Here is a 14082-nt window from a genome sequence, read left to right as displayed (position 1 = left end):
AAAAAGGAATGTCAAAGGGTTATTTTTCCATTTTAACTTCAAATTTTAAAAATATTTTCAAAACAATAGAATAATAGAATCTAAAACAAACAAATAAAATAGAAAAGATTCCCGATTGGAATGATAATATGATTCATGTTCCCCTTTCATATAAAATAAGGTCATGGATTGATATATTTATTAAATTCGTATGAATTGACAATAATCGAAAGCACTACTTTTCTTTTAGCAAAAAGATACTTTGCCTGATTAAACTAATATCTCAAAAATATAAGAAAGAAGATAAACTTTATTATCAAATTTGACATATGAATGTAAAGTGTGTTTACAAAAATTGTGGTTAATACTGTAGAATTTGCTCAACCAATAAAAATTCTTATGGTTTTCAAACCCCAATTCTATTAAATGGTATATATAACAATATAGATAACAGCTAAGTATATAATAAAGATAATAAAAGGCAAAACAGAACATAAAATAAGAAGGAAAAAAACAAATAAAATAAACTGATTTGCATGTCATTATAAGCACCAAATTAACTTGAGCTCCCATCTCATATGATTAAAATCATAAAAATAGCCACAATAATATGAAACCTGTCAAAATAGTTATTAAAAAAAACTCAAATGAAAGGAAATAAAAAATAAATGTAAAAAATTAAATTAGAATAATAATTTTTTAAAATGTAAATATTTTTCAATAAATAAATAAAATCACCATTTTATTTTCGTAGTAGTTGTAGATGATGGTGCTGGAGGAGGCGGAGCTATTGGAGCCACGGGGCTTGGTACTGGCTCTGGCTTTGGACTTGGTGTTGCTGGTGGAGGTGTCTGAACAATTCCTATAATTTTCGAAAGTCAAATGAAATGACATTATTTTTTTTGTTCGAAAAAAAAAAATCTTCTTTTTTATATAAATAAATTTATTTAAAGAAAGAAAAAAAAAGTAACTAACCACAATAGAGTAGATTTTTAGGTGGAATGAGTTCTTTGGCTGGATTAGGATCAGAGTCATAAACTCTAATATAAAGTTCTTGTCCTAAGAACCAATTTTTTAATTTTTGTGACCTTAAATTCCACATCCCTGGATTGTCTAAATATACATATACAGCTGTCCATCCTTTTGGGTAAACCTAATTGTTAAAAAAAAAAAAATCATACAATTTTAGCATATACTATAAAGTTTTAGGGATTTGATTATAGGGTTTGTCGGTCGAGAAAAATCAACAATATAATTAGTTAGTTAGTTACCTGAACAGTAGAACGAACAATTGGATCATGAAGATTATATCTAGATCGCGATTCAGGTTTCCAATTTCCAAAACCATACCTGAGATTTCAACAAATGAAATAACAAAATCATGATTACCAAACATTATCTACTATAATAATGAAATTTTTTTTAAAAATATTTGTTTTTGTCATAATAATATAATGCTACCAACTGTGGTAGTAAAAATACTCTAATGACAAAACTTAAAATACCTATAAAGTATCTTTATTTTTACAATGGATAAGTTTGAAAAATAGTTTTACGATTTTATAGTTCACGATAGAAAATTATTGTGAAGTGATAATAAGTACTACAGTATATCTTTAGCCAAAAGTCTGACTTTTGAGCCTCGGAAATAAAGTTGTCTTTAATAAGGAATATTTTGTCTTTTGAGGTAAAACGTTTTGATACGAGTCCAAATTAATCGAGCTCGAGATTTAAAATCGATCATACTTACCCAACAACAAAGAAGCTAAATCCATCCAAATGCCAAGAATCCATGACTTGTAACTCATTTTTAAAGACAATTTCTAGCCAACCTTTGTGTTCACCAGACACAACAAACGTTCCATAAACAACCTCCGGTAGGCTAACGTTAGCCGGAAATTTATCGAGCTCGTAAACTCCGGCGCCGTTAAGGTAATAATCAGCCAGTTTCAATGGTGTTTTTGGTGTTGCATAAGACACATTGTTGATGGCATAATTTATCATACCATTCTTATAGTTCAATGAATTTTGGAGAACAAAAGTTTGTGACAATGTCACATTTGATACATTAAATGTACCTTGTGGATTAGGCCTTGCTGCACCTGTTGTCAAATTCCACCTGAAAAATAAATAAATAAAAGTTTAACCTATCATGCAAAAATGGGAAAAAGAAAAAGAATTCTAATATACCAAAAAGAAAAATAAATTAAACTTCAAAATCGAGGGTAAAATTAAAAAAAAATAATCATTTTTAAAAAGTATAATTGAAAAGTTGCTGAAAAATAGCCATCAATGAAACTAAGGAATTTCAAACTTAAAAGCGAAATTTTATCGTTGTATTAAGCGCAATCAATAAAAATGTTGTGGATTGTAAAAATTGTGATAATATCCTAGATTTTTCACTTTGTTTAAGTTTGAAATCCACTATTGTATCATGGTGTTTCCCATCAAAAGTGGCTACTTTCCAAAGAATTTTTTAAATATTCGCTATTTTTTAAAGCTAATCTTAAAGGTAGTTTTACCCAGGTGGATGGGATCATTTGCACTTTTACCTCTATTTTTGGTTGGTCTTTAATTTGTGATAATCATAATCAGGGATCGGTAGCGGAGTTAGAAATTTTATGAAAAGTATTTAAGTGTTAAAGTGAACTAATTTTTCTTAAAAAGTGGGAGAAAATTGTTACTAGTGAGATCGAACACACAAATACTTTAAGTTTGTGTGTCTTTACGAACTCCACGGCATCTGAAACCACTAGATTGCATCATATTATTGTGTCAAGGGTGTCGAAAATATATTATTTAGTCACTTTGTTATTTTACTTGTATATACAGTATAATTTTCAGATGAAGGGTGTCCAATTACGAAGGCTATGCTACTGCACGGGGTTATATTTTCGTAACATCGCAAGGATAAATTTTAAAGATCGATCCATTTGAAAGGCAAACACAATTAATTGAGGTGGATGTTGCAACTAAATGGGCCTACCTGATGGATCTAGCTTGACTGATAGAGAAGTTCACATCAAATGGGCCAGGCCCATTTGGAATAGGCCCATTAGCAGGTTTGGTTGAGTTTTCATAGTGTAATACACCAACAACTTGAAGAGTTTTGAGTTGAGTTGAATTAGCCATTTTTGCAGTTGCAACTATGTAATAATCAGCAGCATCTTGATCAGCTGTGACAAGAACAGAATATGATTGGCCCACGTGGACGTCGAGAGAATTTAACGTGATTTGATTGGTGTACGAGCCCTCGGTCTCCACCAATAGCATGGTATGGTTTTGGATTCGAAAATTGAAACTCCATTCACTTCCCACATTTGAAATCCTCAATCTATACGTTTTTCCTGAAAATCAATAATAAAAAAATGCCAAATATATGTAAAAAAATAAATTTGTGATTTCTTGGTGAGAAAACATTAGACCATGATCTAAAAATTTATTGATGTTAGACGACAATCTAATCTTTTTTCAGCCTCAAAAGTTATATTTGCTCAATTTTTAAAAATAAAAATAAAAAGAGGGGGGGGGGGGGGGGTTATATTACCTTGATTTATTGTGAAGGATTCATTGGATTTTGCTTTTGGATCTAAATATGAACCTTTCCCATTCATAAGCATCATGTTTGGAGTTTTATTGTAGCCTTCATGTGCCAACTTGTCTCCAATAACCTATTAATTATTTTTTTTTCAAATTTAAAATAATTTAATTAAAGGAAATTTTAACTTTATTTATGCAAGGAAAAAATTTAAAGGTGAAAAATTATTAACTTTTTATTAGAAGATGAAGCATGAAATTCAATACAAGATAAATTATAGGGATGTATGTTATATTGACTTCATCATAATTAACCTTCAATCTATTAAAATGTGTGTTTTAGGTATCTTCATGTTAGAAAATATGTTATATCTGAATATTCGTAGAATTATATTATCGTCAAATATGAAGTAACAATACAAACTTAAGGAATGAAACATATGGATATGATTATTCACCTTGAAGCTATTTTCATACCAATCGCCGATGAGAAGATCGAAATCCCCTTCGGGCTCCGCAAATGGGGGTTGGATCCTGACCCGATTGTTAATTTGAATTGGGCCGAATGCTCCACCGGCCTTTTCGTAATGTAGGGTTGGGAAATAGAAGAAACTTCCAATTTGGTCTTTTAATTGAAACTCATAAGTCCAATTAGTATTGGGCCGGATCGCACAATTGGTACCCGAAACTCCATCTTGCCATGAGTTATGCCTTTGTTGGATCCCATTCCTATAAGGCCCAATAGAGAAAAACTTGCCTTGTAATATAGGGTGTATCGGGTACGAAAAAAAATATTTTTCACGAAAAAATGTGTTGTAAAAGTATCTTTACATAATTTAAGCGAACACTATGATATGGAAGTAGAGTTGATGGGGTGGAACGGGACGGGGAGGGGTGGAGAGATCGGGGTGAATTTGGGGTAGAGAGAGGAGATGCAGGGCGATCTTACATTACAACAAAAATAATTTTTAACAGCAATAAATATGTGTATTAACAAAGAACGCTAAAGCTTTTATCGATATCAGTTAATTGTCGTTGAATCTGATGTCACTATAGGTTTTGGCCGCAGAGTCGGAGTCAGAATTTTCAATAAGGGGGTTCATAATGTGTAGAAATAGATAGTCGAAGGGGGTTTAACATCTACTATATATACATATAAACTTATTTTAATCATATATAAATAATATAATTTTCCGTCGAAAGGAAAGCCCCTTCATACAAGGTAGCTTTGCCCCTGGCTTTGAGGACACTTACAAAAAATGTTAATTGCCTCTAAAACAATATATTTAACGATAATTATATATTATCGTTAATTAATTGTTACATCATTAAAAGTATTCTTAGAATTTACCATGTAATAAGGACAGGATATTTGTCCATATCATTGAACACATTGACATGAATATTATCATTGGTGGTTGCATTCAATAGAGGTCCAGGAAATTTGCCATTGATAGTTATCACCTGAAAAAAAATTAAATTAAAATTATAATACCTTGTAAATATATAGTGAGTTCTGAATGAGTATTAACTATATATATGATTTTCATTATTTTTTGGTATATCTATATATACTTTGAGCATAAATCAAAAGAAAATCTATAGTACTATAGTAAGAGCCTGTTTGGCTCAACTTAAAAGCTGGTCAAACTGACTTAAAAGCTGGTTTTTGACTTATTTAGCTGTTTGGCAATACTCAAAACAGCTTATTTTAAGTTAAAAAAAACTTATTTTAAGCCAAAAGTTAAAAGCTGGGGTAAGGGTGTTTTTTTTTTTTAGCTTATAAGCTGTTTTAAGTTGACCACATTTTTATCTTTTTATGATTAATATTTTTGTACAATCTCCAAATTACCCATATAACCCTAACATTTCTTTCTTCCATTTTTCCCTTTTCACGTTTGACATAACAACTTCAGCACTTTTATCCAAACGCATAACTGCTTATTTTAAAAATAAGTTTCAGCACTTTTAAAAGTACTTTTTTAAAGCTGCTTTTACTAAGCCCATCCAAACAGGCCCTAAATTGATAACTTCAATACCTTGCACTTGAAGTAAGTTACTCTTAAAATTATTAACAAGCTCGATCAGACTTAATAATTGTAATTTAAAATAGTATACGTATCAAAAAAATTCATAAATCATATATACAAAAGTTAAATTCATAATCTCAATTACTAGAACTCCACTTTTAAATTCAGAATAATATACTAGCACTTGAGACCATATTATAAAACACAAAAACTACAATTTTTCTCCGATTCTTAATTCAGAATCCATAAATTTAAATTCTTAATATGCTCCGATAGAAAACAACTCTAAATTAAAAAAAAAAAAAGAGTTTTGAGATCATACTGGTTGATCCACAGATACTGGTTTGATATTATAATCTTCATCAACATGCCACTCAAGAAATATCTCTTCTCCATTAATAATAATAACTTGCATTGAAATAAAATAAAATAAAACCAATAAAATAACTAGCCATATTGGTAATTCCCTCATTAATTATCTCCTTAATAACTTATTAATCTCACTATAATGATGATTAATGAAGTTATATCATTTGTGTTAGATAAGAAATTAGGCAAAATATGAAAATTAGATTCTTATAGTTTAGTTTTTTTTTCTTCATAGCATTGTTTTTGTCTAAGAAAATAACAACTGTACATTTGCTGGAGCCTGCTAATTATTTTAATTAGAAAGAGCTTTAAATAAGGTTAATTTAACTTATATATTATCGATAAGATATTAACTTTTGTGAATATTTTTATTTTCTCAAGAGATTATTTAATTTAAAAATATTTTAAGAGAAAGACAGACTAATAAATTATAAATGTTATTATACATCCAAAACAACTCTCACTGTAATTCTCTTTCTGGTAATCGTCTCCCCCACATCACAATATATAAAAATATATAAAAATGAAAAAATTACATATTCTTTTTTAAATTATAAAAAAAATTCAAATTAATGCACCAAAAAACGTGCAAATACATAGCTCACATATGTACGTATCCGAGAGAAGATATATCGAGAAAGAACAGTAATGTATCCAAGAGGAAAGAAATATATCCGAAAAAAATTCAGTGTATCCAAAAAAAAATAAAAATATGTATAAATAAGATAAAGAAATGTATCGCAGAAGGAATTTACGCAACTTCTCTAAATGGTAATTTTTTTAAAAAAATTATACTACGATAAAATGTATATTTAGGAATTAGGAATAGATTTTTAAAAAGTTTGCCTCCCTACTTTTTTTTTTTTTTTTTGCGAAAAAAGCGATACTATTAATTTTTCTTAATTTATGAATCTTTAGGCCATAGTCTAAACCAACTCTTTTGAACAATTGAAAATCTTTCAGATCTACAAAGTTTATAAGTTATTGTAAACATTAAACTATAGTCTAATTTTTTTTATGGATAAAACAGAGCAATATATGCAAAAAATAAATAAAAAAATAATAAAAATTCTGTTGCTACAATTTATTTTCCCTTGAACTAACAACTCTGTATAATCCAAAAATTGTTTTGGTCACACCCCTCTCCAAGAAATATTGATATTGAACAACTTTCTATAAGACGCAAAATCATTTTGTTACAAAACTTCTACATTTTTCTTCTGAGGATCCGACAACTTATGTAGGAACTTCCCAACAAACCGAACCGGTTGTTGCTTCCACCTTCTACATCTCCCCGTGAGATGTAGACGGGGCGATTATGACACCATTCTTGTAAAGATTTCACAAATGAAAAAAAAAAAAAACCTTTACATATACATACACAAACAAAATCTAGCTACGGCCAGCGAAGAAAAAAGAACAGCACCTTCACTAGATTGTTACGACGAACCTGTCGTTGTTTGACTGCACATCTTCATAACGAGCATTGCTCGTTTACGAGATTTCCTCAGTACAGTTGCAGTTTAGTGTAGCAAGTTTTTCAACTAGGAGCAACAGTTTCCGTTACGTTGAGACTTGTGCACTTCTTTCTGTTTCGAGATTTGTTTTTTCACCACGGCGGAACCTTTCTCCACTAGACTTGGTACATCCAGTATCTGTTTAGAGGAATTTGAGTCAAGTGAACGGAATCATACGCCGCAACAACTAGCTTGCGGAGTTGAAGAAAAGTTGATATGTGAAACAACAAACGAAATATGAATTGAATGATACATTTCATTATGTACTGTGACCCCAACTCATTACGGAGGGTCTCATAAAGTTTTTTCAAAACAACTAACCAAAAGCTGTATCGCCAAATATTCATGGGCTAACACACACAAAAAAACTAACTGGTAAATCAAACATCAATATACGTGGATATAAGAAACTAAGATCGACTATAGCTTAAACAATAGCGGAGCAAAAGGGCCTTTGAGGAGTACCTTCAGCGTGAGATCTTTGAAACATAGTTGCACGTTTTCTCTTGTCCTTGCACTACATTCGAGAAATAAACAATTGTGCTCCTTCGCAAATGCCAGGCCTTCTTCTCTAGTAACAGCTCTTTCACTATCCTGGAAACAAGATGTGTCGGTAAAATGAGCAAATTCACCGTAATTGAGTTTGAGTTTTTTCGTGCATATATGTTAAAGATGAGAATTCTTGAGCATGATTGATGGGACGGAAATTATAAGACAATCAAAATGGCTTTAGTAATAGTTTTGGGTAAGCTACACTCACCCTATCGACTTTGTTCCCAACTAGCATCTTGATACACTCGGGATTCGTGGAGTAAGACTTTATATCCTTCGCCCAAGTTTCTGATAAGTTTGTAAAGGTCTCTCGTCTTGTTACATCATACACTAAAATTAGAAAAGATCAAGATTAGTCAACGTTAAAAATAGCAACTAGCAGTTCAGTTCCGCAGCAATGACACAAATTAAGCCACATATCGAACAATCATAAACTAATTCAAAAAGCAAGAGCAATTATCTCTGATGTCTTACCTAGAATTATTCCGTGAGCCCCTCGATAATATGAACTTGTTAATGCTCCAAACCTCTCTTGTCCAGCTGCACAGAGATAACGGATACTCAAAAGCCTTACTTGAGATTGCATAAAAGGAGAAATTGACGACTTTAAGAAGTATAAGTTGAGAGACATGATATTTCTGTCAGTGCATTTTTTTCAGTAGAAGGCACACACCTGCCAATACTGCTTTACTCTGAATTTTTGTACTTTTATTTTATTTTCAGCACAACTAAGTGATATACTTTCCAATATAAAATAGCGTAACGTCAAAATCATGTTTATTACCTGTATCCCAAATTGTTAATTTCAACCTCTTGCTACCAACCGTTAGCATCCTGATTTTGAAGTCCACACCTTAACATTTCAAGTATAATGTGAGTGATCCGCTTTCTCCATTTCCTCAAGTAATCAATGTAATAAATTGAAAAGCACTATACTGGAATATAATGTAATGCATTTGAACTATGTTTAGTAGATCAGAGGGAATCTCAACTTCTTAAAAAGAACGAGAGTTCGAAGGGCGGATTATGTGCCATGTAAGTCGTGATAAAGATTGCATCCTCACATCGAACGTGGAAAAACCGTTGCAATTTGCATAAAAAGTTAAACGTATGAGCCATTGGCGCATCAGGTTAACTGAACGACATACAGAGAATCACAAGGGGTTTATCTTCGATTCATCAATATTGCAAATGAAAACAGAACAACGTAGTAGTGTTAGAGTTTTGAGAACTATTAGCTCAGCCTATGATCGGTTGGTTTCAAAACTAATTTAGCTCAGCCTATGATCCAGAATCCATCAACTCAAAATTCTAGCTCCGCCTATAATCCAAAATCCTAGCTCCGCCTATAATCCAAAATTCTAGCTCTGCTTATGATCCAGAATCCATTAACTCAAAATCTTAGCTCACCCTATAATCCATAATCCATCAACTCAAAATCCTAGCTCCGCCTATAATCCATAATCCATCAACTCAAAATCCTAACTCCGCCTATAATCCATAATCCATCAACTAAAAATCCTAGCTCCGCCTATAATCCAAATTCCATCAACTCAAAATCCTAGCTCCACCTATAATTCGAAATCCATCAACTCAAAATCCTAGCTCCGCCTATAAAACAAATTCCATCAACTCAAAATCCTAGCTCCGCCTATAATCCAAATTCCTAGCTCCACCTATAATCCAGAATCCATCAACTCAAAATCCTAGCTCCTCCTATAATCCAAATTCCATCAACTCAAAATCCTAGCTCCGTCTATAATCCAAATTCCATCAACTCAAAATCCTAGCTCCGCCTATAATCCAAATTCCATCAAGTCAAAATCCTAACTCCGCCTACAATCCAAAATCCTAGCTCCACCTATAATCCAGAATCCATCAACTCAAAATCCTAACTCCGCCTATAATCCAAATTCCATCGACTCAAAATCCTAGCTCACCCTATAATACATAATCCATCAACTCAAAATCCTAACTCCGCCTATAATCCAAATTCCATCAACTCAAAATCCTAGCTCATCCTATAATCCAGAATCCATCAACTCAAAATCCTAGCTCCGCCTATAATCCAAAACCCATCAACTCAAAATCCTAGCTCCGCCTATAATCCAAAATCCATCAACTCAAAATCCTAACTCCGCCTATGTCACATAATCATTAGAATCAAACTCAACCAACCAAACAACAACAACAAACTCACTATTACCCCACAAGTGGGATCCACATAATACAGTTTATACGCAAACCTTACCTCTACCTTCTAACTCTACCTCTACCTTGTTATTCCAAATTCCATCAACTCAAAATCCTAGCTCCACCTATAATCCAAAATTCATCAACTCAAATCCTAACTCCACCTATAATCCAAAATCCTAGCTCCACCTATAATCCAGAATCCATCAACTCAAAATCCTAACTCCGCCTACAATCCAAATTCCATCAACTCAAAATCCAAGCTCCACCTATAATCCAGAATCCATCAACTCAAAATTCTAACTCCGCCTATAATCCAAATTCCATCAACTCAAAATCCTAACTCACCCTATAATACATAATCCATCAACTCAAAATCCTAGCTCCACCTATAATCCAAAACCCATCAACTCAAAATCCAAGCTCCGCCTACAATCCAAAATCCATCAACTCAAAATCCTAACTCCGCCAATGTCACATAATCATTAGAATCAAACTCAACCAACCAAACAACAACAAAAAACTCACTATTATCCCACAAGTGGGATCCACATAATACAGTTTATACGCAAACCTTACCTCTACCTTTACCTCTACCTCTACCTCTACCTTGTTATTCCAATCAAACTCAACCAAACAAAAAACACAAACACAACATATATCTAACAAAGATCAAAACTTTAAATGAAAAAACAACTAAAAATAAACAAATTCAATAAAAAGGGTGTTTGAATTTTTTTACTTACCAACAGTTGGAGAAAGATCTTGAAAAAGATGATGTGAAATAAAAGTGAGAAGAAGACTACTTTTTCCAACACCAGAATCTCCAACAAGAAGAATCTTGAATGAATAATCATAACTATTACTAAATCCTACACTCTGATTCTTCCTAGAACCCATCATCAAGATTTTATTTTTTTTAAAAAAAAAAAACACTAATTTCAAGTCCACATACTTGAACACTTAAAAAAAAAAAAAAACTTTTCTTTCCTCAAAATCTCACAGTCAAAGTTCGGTGAAAACAAGAAAGAACCCCAAATTAAAAAAAAAATGAACAGGGGATTATTAATTTTTATTAATTATTAAAAAAAATTGAATTTTGAAAAAAAGTGAATGAAACAAAAAGATTTTTAGAGTTGGCGGGTGAAATAGTAAGAATATGTAGTAGGACAAATGTTGTCTATTCATAGAGACATTTGTCAGGAACATTTCTACACGCGCCAGCACTAGGAAGAAGCTCATCCTCTTTATGGGCCTAATGTTCGATATTCGATTCGATAGGCCAAATACGTAAACAAATTTCTAAATTTATTGAGTTTTTTCTCTCAGATATCTCAATTATGTTATTTTTTAATTGAATTATTAAATCATCATAATTTGTTTCTTTAAAATATTGTCGATTGATTTTGATCAGTTTTTTATTGTAAATGTCATCAATTGTGTTCGAATTGTAATAATTTTGATTGAAAGAATGAAGACAAACCTTGCTAGTCTCATTTGTTTTGTAATGTGTTCAAATGACTTAAAGTAAAACACAATTATTCTCAAACATTTTCACTATCAATTGGATTAATGATCTGTTGTATAAAATATGTATACTCTATCAATACCCCTCACAAATCTAATTTCATGTCAGAAAATCGTGTTTGTTTAAACAGAACAAATTATGGGGGTTCAATGATTCAATAGAAAAATGATATAGTTGAGTTACCTGAAGAAAAAGACTTAACAAGTTTGGGAATCTGCTTATGTATTTGGCCGATTCGATATTTTCAAAAATTAATTTTTAGCTAAGTAAAATATTTTTTTTTTAATTTTAATTTGTCTGTCTTTAAGTTGATTTGTTAAGAAATGAATTTTTCTTTTTTTTTGTTGTTGATAATTTTTAATTTTAATTTTTTACATAAATTTAAATTTTCGATCTAGATTAGATTTTTATAATATATATATTTTGTTGTTATTTGTTGTTTGTCTTCTTTTGTTTGAAAGTTTTCCACGTTTCGTGCATTTATATGCAACATTTTAAGTATTAAAAAATATTTCCGTAATGATAGTGTTTTTGCATATCATTTGACTAATTATGAAATTGATAAATTGACTTATATATAAATGTAAATAATATTAAAAGAATAGTTGGAATTTAGTGTGTCCATATGGAGTAATGTTAAATTTCCTAAGATATTTTCGAAAGGCAAGTTATAAAGTCATATTCGTGTAAAATAGTTTATTTATTATAGTTTGAAACGTAAAATAAAATATAATGTATGGGCAACTAATTCCGACAATAAGGGGTGATAGAGATGAAAAATGTAATGAACTTTTGAAGTTCTATTTATTTTAAGATATTTTTTTTAAAAAAATAATAATTTGTATTTGATTTATCAATTCAAATCTACTTTCATAATAAAGATAATATTTCTGTATATTTTATCATCTTTTTATTTCAATTTTATAAAATTATGTGATTATATTATTGACGTTAACACCTCAAATAACAATTTTAAAAAAAATTATAGATAAAATAGCGATACTATATAAATAATTAGTACTCCCTCCATCTCATAATATTTGTGGTATGCTTTAGAAAAATATCAATTCAAACGGGTATCCAATCTTTATTTTGTTGACTATTTTGTCATCATTTATATTGAAAAATTAATTAATCTGTTTTGGGGATCGTTTGATCTTAAAAATTAACCGTTTTGACTGTGGTGATCAATTTATTTAATAGCTAAGTCTTTAATGGTCGTTCACGAAATTTTCTGACAAAAATGATGTCTGGATTTCGGAACATAAAAAATTCATAGACTATAGCACGCGAAAAATCAGCAAAAAAAGGGATTTACCTTCTCTAGAGCTCATTTGACCTTGAAAATGGGTTGTTTTGACCGTAGTAACCAACTGGCTCAATAACTCAGTTCTTTACATACGTTCACGAAAATTTTTGACAAAAATGACATCGAATTTTTGGATTGCCAAAATTTCATGGAATATAGCACACAAAAAATTGGCAAATAGGGGTTTACATGCTCTGAGCTCGTTTGACCTTGAAAATGGGTCTTTTTTGGTCATGTTAACAAACAGACTCCATAGCTAAATTCTTAATGGACATCCACAAAAAAAATTGACAAAAATGACATCGACGTTCTAGATCAACCAAATTCATTGACTATAGTACATGAAAAATCAGCAAAATGGGGGTTTACATGTTTTACGGCTCGTTTGACCTTGAAAATGGGTCATTTTGGTTGTAGTGACCAACTGGCTCCATATCTAAGTTCTTAACAGACATTCACGAAAAAATTTGACAAAATGACATCGAATTTTTGGATTGCCAAAATTTTATGGACTATAGCACACGAAAAATTGGCAAATGGGGGTTTACCTGCTCTGAGCTCGTTTGACCTTGAAAATGGGTCATTTTGGCCATGTTAACTAACAAACTCCGTAGCTAAATTCTTAATGGGCATCCACAAAGTTTTTTGACAAAAATGACGTCGAAGTTCTAGATCAACAAAAATTCATGGACTATAGCACATGAAAAATCAGCAAAATGGGGGTTTACATGTTTTACAGTTCGTTTGACCTTGAAAATGGATCGTTTTGGTTGTAGTGACCAACTGACTCCATATCTATGTCCTTAACAGACATTCACGAAAAAAAATTGTCAAAAATGACATTGAATTTTCGGATTGCCAAAATTTCATGGACTATAACACACGAAAAATTGACAAAAGGAAAGGGGGGTTACCTGCTCTAGGGCTCGTTTGACCTTGAAAAAGAGTCGTTTTGGTCGTGGTGACCAATTGGGTCCATAACTAAGTTCATGACGGACGTCCACAAAAAATTGGTAATAATGACATCGAAATTTCAGATAACAAAAAATTCATGGAGTAAAAGACACA

At 31.3% G+C, this 14082-nt stretch overlaps 2 protein-coding genes across 3 annotated transcripts; both read right to left on the bottom strand.

Moving 5' to 3' along the window:
• Positions 1-274: 274 nt before the first annotated feature.
• On the bottom strand, positions 275-3684 carry LOC101254051 (monocopper oxidase-like protein SKU5). Its single transcript, XM_026028404.2, has 7 exons — positions 3527-3684; positions 2966-3326; positions 1730-2098; positions 1251-1329; positions 955-1132; positions 718-841; positions 275-596 (listed from the first exon to the last, which is right to left on the bottom strand). The coding sequence occupies exons 1-7, from the start codon at positions 3600-3602 to the stop codon at positions 554-556; spliced, it is 1230 nt and encodes a 409-aa protein (XP_025884189.1). The 5' UTR covers positions 3603-3684; the 3' UTR covers positions 275-553.
• Positions 3685-6998: 3314 nt separating this feature from the next.
• Positions 6999-13002, bottom strand: LOC101262581 (ras-related protein RABC2a-like). 2 transcript variants are annotated; one of them, XM_004249983.5, is made up of 6 exons: positions 10924-13002; positions 8769-8837; positions 8459-8524; positions 8193-8314; positions 7898-8026; positions 6999-7570 (listed from the first exon to the last, which is right to left on the bottom strand). In XM_004249983.5, exons 1-6 carry the CDS (start codon positions 11078-11080, stop codon positions 7460-7462), a joined length of 654 nt encoding a protein of 217 aa, XP_004250031.1. In that variant the 5' UTR covers positions 11081-13002; the 3' UTR covers positions 6999-7459. The 2 variants fall into 2 exon arrangements, with proteins under 2 accessions (XP_004250031.1, XP_069147711.1); XM_069291610.1 differs by having other exon boundaries at positions 8977-11297.
• Between the last annotated feature and the right edge of the window lie 1080 nt (positions 13003-14082).

This window comes from Solanum lycopersicum, chromosome 11, assembly GCF_036512215.1.
Source record: "Solanum lycopersicum chromosome 11, SLM_r2.1".
NCBI classification, from domain to species: Eukaryota; Viridiplantae; Streptophyta; class Magnoliopsida; order Solanales; family Solanaceae; genus Solanum; species Solanum lycopersicum.
This window is presented reverse-complemented; position numbering and strand designations above follow the sequence as displayed.

What these genes read in the sequence shown, in the direction of transcription:
- LOC101254051 (XM_026028404.2), bottom strand. Translation starts at nt 3,602, where the DNA reads ATGATGCTTATGAATGGGAAAGGTTCATATTTAGATCCAAAAGCAAAA. An exon ending in TTGTTCGTTCTACTGTTCAG is followed by an intron (nt 1,133 to 1,250) that starts GTAACTAACTAA and finishes TTTAACAATTAG; the next exon opens with GTTTACCCAAAAGGATGGAC. An exon ending in TAAAAATCTACTCTATTGTG is followed by an intron (nt 842 to 954) that starts GTTAGTTACTTT and finishes CGAAAATTATAG; the next exon opens with GAATTGTTCAGACACCTCCA.
- LOC101262581 (XM_004249983.5), bottom strand. Translation starts at nt 11,080, where the DNA reads ATGATGGGTTCTAGGAAGAATCAGAGTGTAGGATTTAGTAATAGTTAT. An exon ending in AGATCTTTCTCCAACTGTTG is followed by an intron (nt 8,838 to 10,923) that starts GTAAGTAAAAAA and finishes TGAAATGTTAAG; the next exon opens with GTGTGGACTTCAAAATCAGG. An exon ending in ATTAACAATTTGGGATACAG is followed by an intron (nt 8,525 to 8,768) that starts GTAATAAACATG and finishes ATCTCTGTGCAG; the next exon opens with CTGGACAAGAGAGGTTTGGA.